The sequence below is a fragment of the Loxodonta africana genome, chromosome 6 (assembly GCF_030014295.1).
Source record: "Loxodonta africana isolate mLoxAfr1 chromosome 6, mLoxAfr1.hap2, whole genome shotgun sequence".
Taxonomy (NCBI): domain Eukaryota; kingdom Metazoa; phylum Chordata; class Mammalia; order Proboscidea; family Elephantidae; genus Loxodonta; species Loxodonta africana.
This window is the reverse complement of record NC_087347.1, coordinates 28,002,514-28,015,797: the sequence shown is the minus strand read 5'-3', so window position 1 is coordinate 28,015,797 and position 13,284 is coordinate 28,002,514. Positions and strand designations below refer to the sequence as shown.

Sequence of the window (13,284 nt, the reverse complement as noted above, 5' to 3'; positions counted from 1 at the left end):
ATGAAGCATCTGAAAACTACTCTCACCAGAGCCCTCTCAGTGGAGAGAAGGGAAAAGGCTGGGTATGAGTCAGTCCCAGGGCGTGCCGGGGGAGCAGAGAGGAACGGGCTCATCCAGTAAGAAAGAAGCAGGGCTGACCCAGGCTTCCCGACTCCTACCGCCTAAGTCAACCCCCTCCACATGTCATCCCACACACAATGTTTAAACAGAGCAGCGAAGAAGAAACACAGACATCCTAAATCCCTGCAGGGAAGAGGCCAGGGCCGGGAACAGAAGGAGATTTGTTTATTCCTGGCAGCCCACTATCTGAGGGGCCCCATACCCACTTCTGTCCACACCACAGGATGAACTCTCCCAGAGCCTCTGACTTCTGCCCACCAGATAGCATGGGTCTGAGGGCCATTCGTCTGCTGGAACCCAGAGTCCATTTGCTCACCAGCTCCCTGGAGGATGGGTTTGAGGCTGGATGCTTTCCTCTTCCGCCCTGGGCTCCGTGACTGCCTGTGCAGCGTTGGCAGAGCTAGACTCCTCAGGCCTCAGGCCTTTCAGGCCCAGGTCTCCCCGAGAGAGCTCAGAAGACCCCTTGCTCTTTCCACTTGTCCTCTTCAGTGAGGAAGTTTTGATTTTTTTAATTAACTTTTATTAAGCTTCAAGTGGACGTTTACAAATCCAATCAGTCTGTCACATATAAGTTTACATATATCTTACTCCCTACTCCCACTTGCTCTCCCCCTATTGAGTCAGCCCTTTCAGTCTCTCCTTTCGTGACAATTTTGCCAGCTTCCCTCTCTATCTATCCTCCCAACCCCCCTCCAGACAAGAGTTGCCAACACAATCTCAAGTGTCCACCCGATTTAATTAGCTCACTCTTCATCAGCATCTCCCCCCCCCCCCGCTCCGCTGACCAGTCCCTTTCATGTCTGATGAGTCGTCTTCGGGGATGGTTCCCGTTCTGTGCCAACAGAAGGTCTGGGGAGCATTGCCGCCGGGATTCCTCTAGTCTCAGTCAGACCATTAAGTATGGTCTTTTTATGGGAATTTGGGGTCTGCATCCCACTGATCTCCTGCTCCCTCAGGAGTTCTCTGTTGTGCTCCCTGTCAGGGCAGTCATCGATTGTGGCCGGGCACCAACTAGTTCTTCTGGTCTCAGGATAATGTAGGTCTCTGGTTCATGTGGCCCTTTCTGTCTCTTGGGCTCTTAGTTGTCCTGTGACCTTGGTGGTCTTCATTTTCCTTTGCTCCAGCTGGGTTGAGACTAATTGATGCATCTTAGATGGCCGCTTGTTAGCATTTAAGACCCCAGACGCCACATTTCAAAGTGGGATGCAGAGTTTTCATAATAGAATTATTTTGCCAATTGACTTAGAAGTCCCCTCAAACCATGTTCCCCAGACCCCCGCCCCTGCTCCGCTGACCTTTGAAGCATTCATTTTATCCCAGAAACTTCTTTGCTTTTTGTCCAGTCCAATTGAGCTGACCTTCCATGTATTGAGTGTTGTCTTTCCCTTCACCCAAAGCAGTTCTTATCTACTGATTAATCCATAAAAAACCCTCTCCCTCCCCCCTTCGTAACCACAAAAGTATGTGTTCTTCTCAGTTTTTACTATTTCTCAAGATCTTATACTAGTGGTCTTATACAATATTTGTCCTTTTGCCTCTGACTCATTTCGCTCAGCATAATGCCTTCCAGGTTCCTCCATGTTATGAAATGTTTCACAGATTCGTCACTGTTCTTTATCGATGCGTAGTATTCCATTGTGTGAATATACCACAATTTATTTACCCATTCATCCGTTGACGGACACCTTGGTTGCTTCCAGCTTTTTGCTATTGTAAACAGAGCTGCAATAAACATGGGTGTGCATATATCTGCTTGTGTGAAGGCTCTTGTATCTCTGGGGTATATTCCGAGTGGGATTTCTGGGTTGTATGGTAGTTCTAACTGTTTAAGATAACGCCAGATAGATTTCCAAAGTGGTTGTACCATTTTACATTCCCACCAGCAGTGTATAAGAGTTCCAATCTCTCCGCAGCCTCTCCAACATTTATGATTTTGTGTTTTTTGGATTAATTCCAGCCTTGTTGGAGTGAGATGGAATCTCATCGTAGTTTTAATTTGCATTTCTCTAATAGCTAATGATCGAGAGCATTTTCTCATGTATCTGTTAGCTGCCTGAATATCTTCTTTAGTGAAATGTGTGTTCATATCCTTTGCCCACTTCTTGATTGGGTTGTTTGTCTTTTTGTGGTTGAGTTTTGACAGGATCATGTAGATTTTAGAGATCAGGCGCTGGTCTGAGATGTCATAGCTGAAAATTCTTTCCCAGTCTGTAGGTGGTCTTTTTACTCTTTTGGTGAAGTCTTTAGATGAGCATAGGTGTTTGATTTTTAGGAGCTCCCAGTTATCTGGTTTCTCTTCATCATTTTTGGTAATGTTTTGTATTCTGTTTATGCCTTGTATTAGGGCTCCTAAGGAAGTTTTTTCTAATGTCTAACCTCTAGCTTTCTTGCCGCAGTTTCAGCTTGTTCCTCCCGTTTCAGGCCTCAGAATAACTGGCTTCTCTCCTCTCCCTCATCCCAAGCCACAAAGTCTAAGGTAGAAATTGAGGCACCACAGCTCTTGGCGTCCTAAGCCTAGTGTCCTCAGTTTCCCTATGGTGCTGAAGTGTCATCTCCCCCTGTTTTTCATAGGCTTCCTGCCTGTCTCAGCGGAGTTCTTTCTTAGAGGGGACGTGTGGCTGGAGGGAAGGGACATGCAGAAAAGGGCAGAAATTCTCATAATAATCATTGCCACCGTTTGTTGAGTGTTTATCAAATGCCAAGTGCTGATCTAAATCCTTGTAACACATTAACTCATTTAATCTCACCGTAAAAGCAAACCAACCCAGTTGCTCTCAAGTTGATTCCTACCCCGTGTGTGTCAGAGTAGAACTGTGTTCAATAGGATTTTGAATGAGTGTGACTTTTCAGAAGTAGATCGCCAGGCCTGTCTTCCAAGGTGCCTCTGGGTAAATTTGAACCACCAACTTTTTGGTTAGCAGCTGAGTGCTTAACTTTTTTGGGCCACCTATGAGCCCCATTTTACAGATGAGGAAACCAAGGCAAGAGAACTTTTTAATTTGCCCAAGTTCACACGGCTAAAAATTGGATCCCAGCCACGTTTCTAACTGGGATTCAAACTCAGCATGCCTGATTCCAAAGCTGACTCATGCCTTTTGATCATCATGAAGGATGAACAAATAGAGTCACTTAAGACCCCCCCCCCCATTTAGGTGTCAGGCACTGGGGTATATGCAGTTACATATGTTATCTCATGATACTCCTACAACCCTGAGAGGGGATTTTTCTTGTTCCTATTTTACAGGAGGGAAAATTGAGGCCCACTACCCGAGCAACTCCACACCCAGAGCCATTTGAATCTCATAGCCCAGAACTTGACTCACAAAGTAGTTAAGTATGGAATTACCCCAGATTCAGGAAGGCAGGGCTGGCTTTATACACTGAAAGGCTGATAAAGTGATAGGATAGAGGTTGTTGTTAAGTGGATTTCGCCACCTCATGTGACAGAATAGAACTGCCCCATAGGGTCTTTAGGCTATAATCTTTACAGAGGGTTTTCTAGGCTGTAATCTTTACGGGAGCAGATCCCCAGGTCTTTCTTCCGGTAGGTAGGTTCAAACTGCTAACCTTTCAATTAGCAGCCACCAGAGCCCCTTGATGGGATAGGGGAGCTGCCCTCTTCACACACATACTACCCTTTAGCAAATGCAGAATTATGGAGCTGGAGCTGCCCTCCCTCGGCTGGCTGGCCATTCATAGGGGTTAAGGTTCATAAAATGTAAATGTATTCACTGGGGTGGAAAGTGGGGAGGGACAGACCAAATCATTATTATTCATTAACTCCAATGCATTTCTCAGATTAGCTGGGCAGTAGCAGCCAAAAGGGCTCCAAGATGGGGTACCTGAGTAGGGGAGCTGCCACCTAGGTGACCAGGGATGGCTGGCGGCTGGGGTAGGAGAGGCACTCAGTGGGGAGGCTTCTCGTTGCTGCAGCCCAGGGTGCACCAGGTCCCACCCCCCAGAGGCGGAGCTGGGCGAGCCCCACCGGCCTCAGCTCCTGCATCCCTCCGGGAGCCCAGACAGGGCAGAGCCTGGGCAGCCGATCCCAGGGTGGCGCTTCCCACACTCCCACACTCGCCGGCCAGGACACCAGACACTGCCTGAAGCCCTGCAGTGTGGATGGCAGCCACCCCTAACCCTCAGGGGAAAGCCTGGGCTGGGTGAGCCACACCTGCCCCCCGCAGCCATGTGAGTACCCCTCCTCCCAGGCCACACCTCCATACCACAGACCCAGGTCCTGGAGAGGCCACTGCACCCAGCCCAAACCCCTGGGAAGTCACACCTGGGGGCTGATCCCTGCCTTTCTTGCTGCTCTGGTGGAGGTGGGGTGAGGGGACACCTCCAGGTAGGGCTGGGAACTCCAACTCAGGACCCCAGAGGCCAGGTTTGGAGCAAGGTCTCTGAGGTCTCGGGGGGGTTTAACAGAATTGATGGTGCAGAGAGGGAGGGGACAGAAACTGGAGGGCCCAGGAGACAGAAAGACGCCCCTGATGGACGGTACTAGGGAAAATGAAGGAAGAAGAGGAAAGGAGCGCATTGCGTGGAGGCCTGGGGCTGGGGGTCCCTGGGGGGATTAGAAACAGAAGGGGGCCTATCCCTCAGCTCAGGGTGGCCGTAAGCCCCTGGTGGAGGGTAGGGGAGCTAGGTAGAATCCTTTCCTTATTGACTTTATTCCTAGCAACAGCAGCGGCTCCCCTGTTGACAGAGATGGGAGCTCCCACAGGACCCAGGACCCTCCCTCTGGTTCCCACAATGTGGTGGCCGGAGGCCCACAGCACTGGGGGGCTGAGAACTGGGAGAAAAGTGAAGGAAAGGACAGGGACAGATCAGAACCACAGAGAGGCGAGGCCTTGCCCTGGGCTCCTCCCTCTCTGGCTCAGCATCAGCCCCTGGAGGTGTGTGTTGGGGGGGGGGTCTTCTCCCTGCTGCTGGCACCTCCGTATGTATCACTGCCACTCCCACCCCCCAGCAACTCCTCTCCTTCCTCCAGCTCCCAGGAAGGGTCCTGTTGCTAGTGCGGATGGAACAGAGGAGTCGAGTTTATGGGCTGGAAATCCTAGCCGGAGGCTGCTCACTGAGCTGGAACCGGCTACGAGGGCAGATGGGGGCGGGGGCGGTGCAGGATACAAGGCACCCTGCTTGCTGCCACCCCTTGCCCTGGCACCTGCCGCCTCATTAATGTGAGTGCCTCACACCTGCCCCCGCCCCCCCTTAGTAACATAACATCTGGCATAATGCTTTGGGGCCATAACTTCTTTGCACCCAACCAGGGGCTGAGCATCTGAAGACGGGGATCCCCGCGTGCACCTCAGTACTTGCCCTGAGTGCACCTGGCCGCTGCCCAAAGGAGACTCTGGAATACTGGCTGCTGCCAGACTGCTCACACCAGCCCCTTGCCTCACTTTTGGCTAATTTAGTGGCCTGGCCAGGCGGAGGCAGGGGATGGACAAAACGCTTTGGGGCTGAGTGGGGCTGCCTTTGCATCTAAACAGATGTTTCAAGAGAGACCAAAAATAGGGTATTTTATATAAATTTTTTATTGGCAATTAAATGTATTAGCAGACGGGATATGACCCACTGTTCAGCGGTCCACACCTTTGGATTAATGTGCAGTCCCCAGCAGGACAATGACCTGTGTGGCCCCCTAACTCTGACTCCCCCATCCTCCATGTAGGCACACTGGCTGCTGTTCCAGACCTCCCCTCTCTGGAGGCCCAAGATGACACCCAACAGCAGCTGGGAAGTGCCCAGCCCCATTCCCAGGGGAACCCTGGGGCTCTCCCTGGCCCTGGCAAGCCTCATCGTTGCTGCCAACCTGCTCCTGGCCCTGGGCATTGCCTGGGACCGCCGCCTGCGCAGCCCACCCGCTGGCTGCTTCTTCCTGAGCCTGCTACTGGCTGGGCTGTTCACAGGGCTGGCACTGCCCACGCTGCCCGGGCTGTGGAGCCAGAGCCGCCGGGGATACTGGCCTTGCATCCTCCTCTACCTGGCCCCCAACTTCTCCTTCCTCTCCCTGCTTGCCAACCTCCTGCTGGTGCATGGGGAGCGCTATATGGCAGTGCTGCGGCCCCTCCGGCCCCGCGGGAACACTCGGCTGGCCCTGCTCCTCACCTGGACTGGGCCGCTGCTCTTTGCCAGCCTGCCCGCTCTGGGATGGAACCACTGGGCCCCTGGGGCCAACTGCAGCTCCCAGGCTATCTTCCCAGCCCCCTACCTCTACCTTGAAGTCTATGGGATCCTGCTGCCTGCCGTGGGTGCTGCCGCCCTGCTCTCTGCCCGTGTGCTGGCCACTGCCCACCGCCAGCTGCAGGACATCCGCAGGCTGGAGCGGGCAGTGTGCCGCGGCGAGCCCTCAACCCTGGCCCGGGCCCTCACCTGGAGGCAGGCAAGGGCGCAGGCGGGAGCCACACTGCTCTTTGGGCTGTGCTGGGGGCCCTATGTAGCCACACAGCTGCTCTCTGTTCTGGCCTATGAGCATCGCCCCCCACTGGGGCCTGGAACTCTGTTGTCCCTGACCTCGCTGGGCAGTGCCAGTGCAGCGGCCGTGCCTGTAGCCATGGGGCTGGGTGATCAGCGCTACACAGCACCCTGGCGGGCAGCCGCCCGAAGGTGGCTACAGCGGCTGCAGGGAAGAGCCTCCGGGGGCAGCCCCAGCCCCAGCACTGCCTACTACACCAGCAGCCAAGGCAGCGCTGGCTTGGACTTCAACTAGGGGAACAGAAAGGGCCGCTGCTGACTACTAGAAACATCCAACCATCTCGGCCACCAAGCCCGCCTCTCTTGTGTCCCCACTCCTGGATCAGAGACCCTGCCCCATATTTGGCCCCACCCTGGCTGAATAAAGCTCTCTGGCTCTGTTTATAGTTTTCTCACTCCACCCAGAAAGGGAACAGCTATGGAAAGAACCTAAAGAACAAGCCGTGTGTACCAAGAGAGAGTCCATCTCCAGACAGGCAGGTATTCTAGGGCAGAACAGACAACCGCCCAAGAGAGTTGAGGTGCCTTCAAACTCAAAAGATCTTTTGGGGACCCTCGCCTGACAAGCCTAACCGTCACAAAATCCACACACACGTCTCTGGGAAGTATATTTTATTTACATTTTTAAAATCTGTAACTAGTATCTCTTCTTCCTTTCCACCCCCAAAGACTTGGGAAAGGAAAGGAAGAGAACCTCAAAGACCTACTCCCCACATACAAATACACATCCCCATGGCTCACACCAGCAAAGGAAAGTGAAAGAGATCAGAGACTCCCTCTGAAGGACCTGCCAGGTCTGGGCAGGGGCAAGGAGGGAGGGGCCTGAGGGGGTGGGTCTCTAAAGAGAAGAAAGGGACAGGGAGGGGGCAAGTCAGTTTGAAGGGGTTGAAAGTAGTCCAAGGCCCCTCCCCTCCTCTCCCCCAGGTACCCTACTGCCTCTGCTGGTGGGGAGGGGGACGCCCTCCATCCCCCTCAACACCAGACACAAAGCCAGAGGCAGCAGCCTTTAGCGGTCAGGTCTCTGGACACAAAATACTTTTGCTTTATGGTCTCCTGATGTGGTCACCACCAGGGAGGCATCTCTGTAGACAGAAAGCACAAGGTTGGAGGGAATGGGGTGCCTGGGGCCCAGCCCCAGGCAAGCTACCCAGGGATCTAGGACGGTCTCGCCCCTTCAAGCGCTTCCTCAATTTTAGATCCCTGGTGCCCAGCACTGGAGCCCTGGTGGTACAGTGATTAAGAGCTACGGCTGCTAACCAAAAGATCCGCAGTTCAAATCCACCAGTTGCTCCTTGGAAAGCCTATGGGCAGCTCTACTCTGTCCTATAGGGTCACTATGAGCAGGAATCACCTCCACGGCAGTGGGTTTGGTTTGGTGCCCAGCACTGTGCCAGCACATCCACACCAAATGAGCATACATGAAGCAGGCACCCAGCAAGGGGATCATACGAGGAGCCCCCAGCACAGGAGAAGCACAGAACCGAGCTAGGCGGGAGCCTGAGTCTCAGTTCGAGACTGAGGTGTAAACCACTGGGGTTGGGGCTGGATTGGGTTTCCCAGCACTCCTGCCTCCCAGGCTAGGGCCCCACTACCCTTAGTCATCCTCTCCACACCTGAGGACACCGCTCATGCTACTCCTATCTTCCAAAACCACACGTGGGTCCCACCTTTGCCCAATTCCCTTACTTGCTAAGAGCAAAGTCCAGGATCTCAGCTGTGTGGCCCCGGTAATCGGTGAGCAGACGGCCGGTGCGAGCGTCCCAAAGGCGCACAATGCCATCCAGGCTGCAGGTATAAACCACAGCTGTGCCTGCCTCCCACAGCAGCTGCACGATGCCCGACTGCACAGAGGATGACAAAGGCAGGGCAGGGACAGGAGTGTGAGCATGGGAGGGGTCTACTTTCAGCTCTCAAGGAGGAGGGGAGGCTGGGGAATGAAAGAGGGGAGGGAGAGGAAGAAGGGGTACCATGGAGAAGGACCAATTCAGGGCCAGGTCTGGGGTAGATGCCAGCTCCAGGCTGCCTGTACCTGGTGCTGACACTGGTGCCTGAGGGTCTGCGTAGATAGATCATAGATGGCCAAAGTTCCATCCAGGTAACCAACAGCAGCCAGAGGCATTCTGGGCAGAGGAGGGCACAAGAAGGCTCACGGAAGACCCTGGTTTCACCTGCTCTTCGCTCTTTTCTAGTCCCCCAGCCCACACTCCCTCCCACAAGTCCCCTTCTCCTACCACAACTGCCTGAAACCATGATTCTGGCCCTCGGTTCGCCCAGTGCCCCTGCCTCCAGGCCTAGGCCTTGGCTCCCACTCACACACTGCAGAAGCCCAAGGACTCCACTGAGTTGGACTCGCTCTCCTCCCCCTCCCCCAGGCTGGGCTGGGAGGCCACAGTCTCGGGTCTGAAAACGCCCACCACCTATGAGCAAAAGAAGAGCGTGAGAAGAGGGACTGGACCTTGGTCCTCCAATAGAAAAGAGGAGCAGTAGAGAAAGACAGGGTAAAGAATAAAAAAGGAAGGAGAGAAGACGTGGGTGAATGGAGGGCCCCAGACCCAGGGTCCAGGACTCACTCACCTTGCCAGTGGTGGCACTGACCAACTTGGCCTGGCAGTCCACAGAGCCAGTTAGGATCAGGCTGCCATCCTGGTTGGTGGCAACACAGGTCAGAGGGCCCTGGTGACCCTCAGTCCCTAGGATGGAACAAGGGGACAGGTCAGGCTTCATCCTGTCTCCCTCTGACTCCTGCCCAGGATCTTGGCCACCTCCCCACACAGGCCCAGGTTAACACTTCCCCCACCTCTGATACCTTTTAGTACATGGATGGGGTTTCCCTGCTTCAGGTCCCAGATCCTGATGGTGCCATCTTCATAGCCAACCACAGCTCTCTTCCCTAGACGTCCCCCAGAGGCAGAGCAAGAAAGGAGAAAGGAGTGCACTCAGATATACCCGGCAAGAATGGCGGGGGGAATAAGGAAATAGCAGAGGAGACCAATTCCCCAGTTCAGGGTAGGAAAGGAGAAGATGCCTGCTTCAGGCCAGGGAGGCCAGTGCTCCAGAGATCAGGCCTCAGGGTTTGCCAGATGTGGCCCAGGAGGGAGCTTAGGGAGGTGTGGAACCCTGGGCTCAATCTCTCCACACCCAAAAACAAAGCCCTCAAGAGAGATGCTCTCACCATCTGGGAGGACTCGGCCACAGGTGGATGGGCAGTTGGGTCCCTGGAAGGTCTTGCAGTCTCCATTCGGTACCTTCCACATCCAGGTGTTGCCGTCAGCTGTGCCCGCCAGTAGGACAGGTGCACGCGGGTGCCACTCCATCCACTGGGCAGAGAGCAAGGGACAACAGGGACGCCTGTCAGCCCACCCTACCTGGGATACTGCCTCATGAGCCCAACCCAAGCCTTCCCTGCTTCTAGGGTCAGCAGGGACTTTCCAGGTAACAGGTGTGGCCATTCTTGCTGCCCCTGGGGTACACTAACTCACAGTGAGCTTGGTCCAATAGAGGCAGGACAGGACCCCAACCTCTCACCCCCTACCCAAGGCCTGCAGAGTTAAATCCCACTCTGACAGCCTCACCTCCAAGTCGCCTGCTTCAAAGGACCAGACCTCCTCCTTGGTGTCCACCTGCCACACTTTCAAGAGCCCACTCATGTCTCCTGTGGCCACTAGGGTGGAGTCATGGCTGAAACCAGCACAAGTCACAGAATCTTTATGGCCTAGAAGAGAAAGGGAGCAGAAAGAGAAAAGAACATCAGGTTACTCAGCACTGGGACACATGACCCAGGAATCTGGTCCCCCGAAACTACCAGATGGGGAAAAAAACAGGGGTGGAACACAGCAAAACAGGTGACCAAACCTGTTGCCACTTCAGGAACAAACACTCTGGTCTTCTCAGGAAAGATACTGATGGCCCCCACTCAACCAAAGGGAGCCCAGGCTTCTTGAGTCTTACCCCTCCTGTCCACTCTGCACCTTGGCCTGAAATACCCCTACCCTTCCCTCTGTCCAGTTATGCCTTCACTAATGTCACCTCCTCTTAGGTCTTTCCTCCCAGGCTCCCTAGGTTAATTGTTGCTTCCTTCCCCTGTACCCACAACAGACCATGTTCTTCTGTGTGTTCTTGGGGCCCAGCATAGTGCTGGCATACCACAGCTGTCAATACATGGCTGCTGGATGCACAACCACTGTAGGCCAACCCCCTAGGACACCCAAAAAGAAACATAACCTCCCCCGGACCCCCACTCTAGGTCTCTCACCTGCACACTCAAAGAGCAGCTCGCCATCACTGAGCCTCCACACGAAGGCTTTGTCATCTTCACCCCCCGTCACTGCCAAGGTGTTGGTCTTGGGGTCCAGGCTCACACAAAACACTGATGCTGTCCCAGGAGATACCGCATCAGTAAAAGGACTGGGCACCCACCTAGGACTCTGTCCTTCAGGACTTCAGCCCAACCCCAAGTATCACCCAAAGAAACAAGTCTTTCCTCCTGGAAAGAAAGGGTGCATCCAAATTTTTCTAAGTTCCCATGATTAGGTTGCTGGAGAAAGCTTCTTCTCCAGGGCAGATCCTCCACCCCCAACCCCTGCTACCATCTGTGCCCCCCTTGATGTCCCACACTGATGCCAGGGACAGGAGGCAGGTACGTATGCACGGCACAGTTCTCCATATGGAATATCACCAGTAAGGAGGGCATCATGTTACGGTTTCCTTGTTAAGAGTTAATACGAGAGAAGATTATATAAAATGTGATTTAAAAGATACTATCACCTCTAATTAAGATGCCCTGGTGGTGCAATGGTTAAGCGCTTGGCTGCTAACTGAAAGGTTCGTAGTTTCAACCCACAGCTGCTCTGTGGGAGAAAAGGCCTGGTGATCTGCTCCCGTAAAGATTTCAGCCTAGGAAACCCTATGCGGTAGTTCTACTTTGTCCTATAGGCTTATTGCGAGTCAGGATTGATTTGACAGCACATGACGTTACCTCTAACTTACAATGAGACAACTTATACTAACTTTCATCAAGAATAGCTTTTTAAAAGAAGATTAAGACACAGATTAATACAGCTCCTAAACTGGTAATTTGCAGGGCTAGGATTTGAACCTAGGCTGTCTCAACCATCTGGAGCCAAGTTCTCACCCATTTCGTCATCCTGTCCCCTACCTATGAGCTCCTCCAAGGCAGGACCAGTATCTTTCCCCTATCTAAACCCAAAACCAAACCCATTGCCATCAAATCGATTTTGACTCATAGTAACTCTAAGGAGAGAGGAGAACTGCCCGGTAGGGTTTCCAAGGAGCATCTGGTGAATTCAAACTGCCAACCTTTTGGTTAGCAGCCCTAGCTCCTAACCACTACACCACCAGGGTTTTTCCCAAAATACTCTGTACCTAGTAAGTGTTTGATGCTCAAATGCCCAACTGAACTGAGTTCAAAGAGGCCTCAACTGCCCGATGGAAGCACTGTGTTGTGCATGTTGAGGTATGAGTGAAGGCAGGTGATGGCTGGGGCTGCTACTAGTCCTGGGGTCCTGATCCCCAACCCTACGGTAGATTTTCTGAAGGGCCTACCTGAGTGCAACGCAAAGGTGACCTCGCTATCATCTGGGCCCTCCATGCTGCCGACCACCCCTTCCTGGGGTTCCAGCACCCAGCCCTCCTCGTTGCCCTCCTCCTCTTCTTCCTCTTCCTCAAAGTCTACATCTTCCATCTCCTGGGCCAGATCATCTGCTTTGGGGACAGAGAAGGCTGTGAGAAGGATGGGGAGACGTATAAAGAGGTCTGCGGACAGAAATGGGTCATGTGGTAAGAGGGGAAGGTGGGGTCCGACAGTTAGGGTGTAGCGGGAACGAGAAGCCGCAGGACGGAGAGGGGGGGTGTGGGAGGGAGGATAAGAGAAGTCGGCTGACCCGGGTTTGGCTAGAGATGGTATAGGAAGAGAGGGCCGAGGGAATGATGGGAAGGGGGTGTGTGAGGGGAAGGGCCAGGGGAGGCGTCAGGGGAACCCCTACCCAGACCAGGCCTGAGAACTAAGTGCGTATAAATATGTGTGTGGGGGAGGGGTGTTGATCGGAACGACCGGTGGGTGTGGGGGAGGGGGAGAAGCAGGGGTCAGAGGCCAGGGGTGAGCGCCTCCTGTCCCATGGCCTGAGGAGCGGCAGTTCTCACCCGGGTCCGGCGGACCGGGATCCAGTTCTACCACCTCGATAATCTCTTCATCGCCATGGAAGCTTAGGGTCTCCAGTGGGGGGGTGTCAGCAGCAGCCCCGGTTTCCGATTCGGACTCCATGCGGCGCAAGCTGCCGATCCACTTCTCTGGGCCCAAACGCTTCCCAGAGTCAGCTCTGCGAGACGACGCGGAACTCGAGCCCCTCCTCCCGGGAGGAAGTAGGCGTAGGCGACTCCCCGGCAGGAAGAGCGACGGCCGTTCGGCCAATAGCGAGGGGGACTGGCTGGTTGAACTACCAATCACAGCGCAGAGTTGTGAGAAGGAACGGGGCGTGGCGGGGAGAACATAAGCTCCGCCCACCCTTACTCCACCCCTAACAGGAGTGAAACCAGCGAGCGTGCGCGCCGCCGTGGTCTCATGGGAAGAGTAGTTCTCCCGGGTCCACTCCTCAGGCTTCTGGGAGTTGTAGTACCTGATCTGTAGGCAGGCCGGAAGGAGTGGGGGAGGCCCCTTACGCAAACTACAAT

The 13,284-nt window shown here is 54.1% G+C and overlaps 2 protein-coding genes across 3 annotated transcripts; one reads left to right on the top strand and one right to left on the bottom strand.

The window, feature by feature from the left end:
* Positions 1-906: 906 nt before the first annotated feature.
* GPBAR1 (G protein-coupled bile acid receptor 1) lies at positions 907-8,395 on the top strand. Its single transcript, XM_003405905.4, has one exon. It carries the CDS (start codon positions 5,840-5,842, stop codon positions 6,830-6,832), a length of 993 nt encoding a protein of 330 aa, XP_003405953.1. The 5' UTR covers positions 907-5,839; the 3' UTR covers positions 6,833-8,395.
* On the bottom strand, positions 7,195-12,962 carry AAMP (angio associated migratory cell protein). Of its 2 annotated transcripts, none has more exons than XM_010602030.3 (11): positions 12,757-12,962; positions 12,160-12,318; positions 10,850-10,969; positions 10,170-10,309; positions 9,770-9,914; positions 9,404-9,487; positions 9,172-9,287; positions 8,911-9,014; positions 8,627-8,717; positions 8,284-8,438; positions 7,195-7,679 (listed from the first exon to the last, which is right to left on the bottom strand). In XM_010602030.3, exons 1-11 carry the CDS (start codon positions 12,875-12,877, stop codon positions 7,604-7,606), a joined length of 1,311 nt encoding a protein of 436 aa, XP_010600332.1. In that variant the 5' UTR covers positions 12,878-12,962; the 3' UTR covers positions 7,195-7,603. The 2 variants fall into 2 exon arrangements, with proteins under 2 accessions (XP_010600332.1, XP_003406115.1); XM_003406067.3 differs by having other exon boundaries at positions 12,160-12,315; positions 12,757-12,960.
* Positions 12,963-13,284: the final 322 nt, after the last annotated feature.

Bases quoted from the DNA above. Each gene is read 5' to 3' on its own strand.
- GPBAR1 (XM_003405905.4), top strand. From the start codon at position 5,840: ATGACACCCAACAGCAGCTGGGAAGTGCCCAGCCCCATTCCCAGGGGA.
- AAMP (XM_010602030.3), bottom strand. From the start codon at position 12,877: ATGGAGTCCGAATCGGAAACCGGGGCTGCTGCTGACACCCCCCCACTG. The intron at 10,310-10,849 runs GTGAGAGACCTA...TTTCTCTTCTAG, and splicing joins GCTGCTCTTTGAGTGTGCAG to GCCATAAAGATTCTGTGACT. The intron at 7,680-8,283 runs GTAAGGGAATTG...TTCTGTCTACAG, and splicing joins CTGGACTTTGCTCTTAGCAA to AGATGCCTCCCTGGTGGTGA.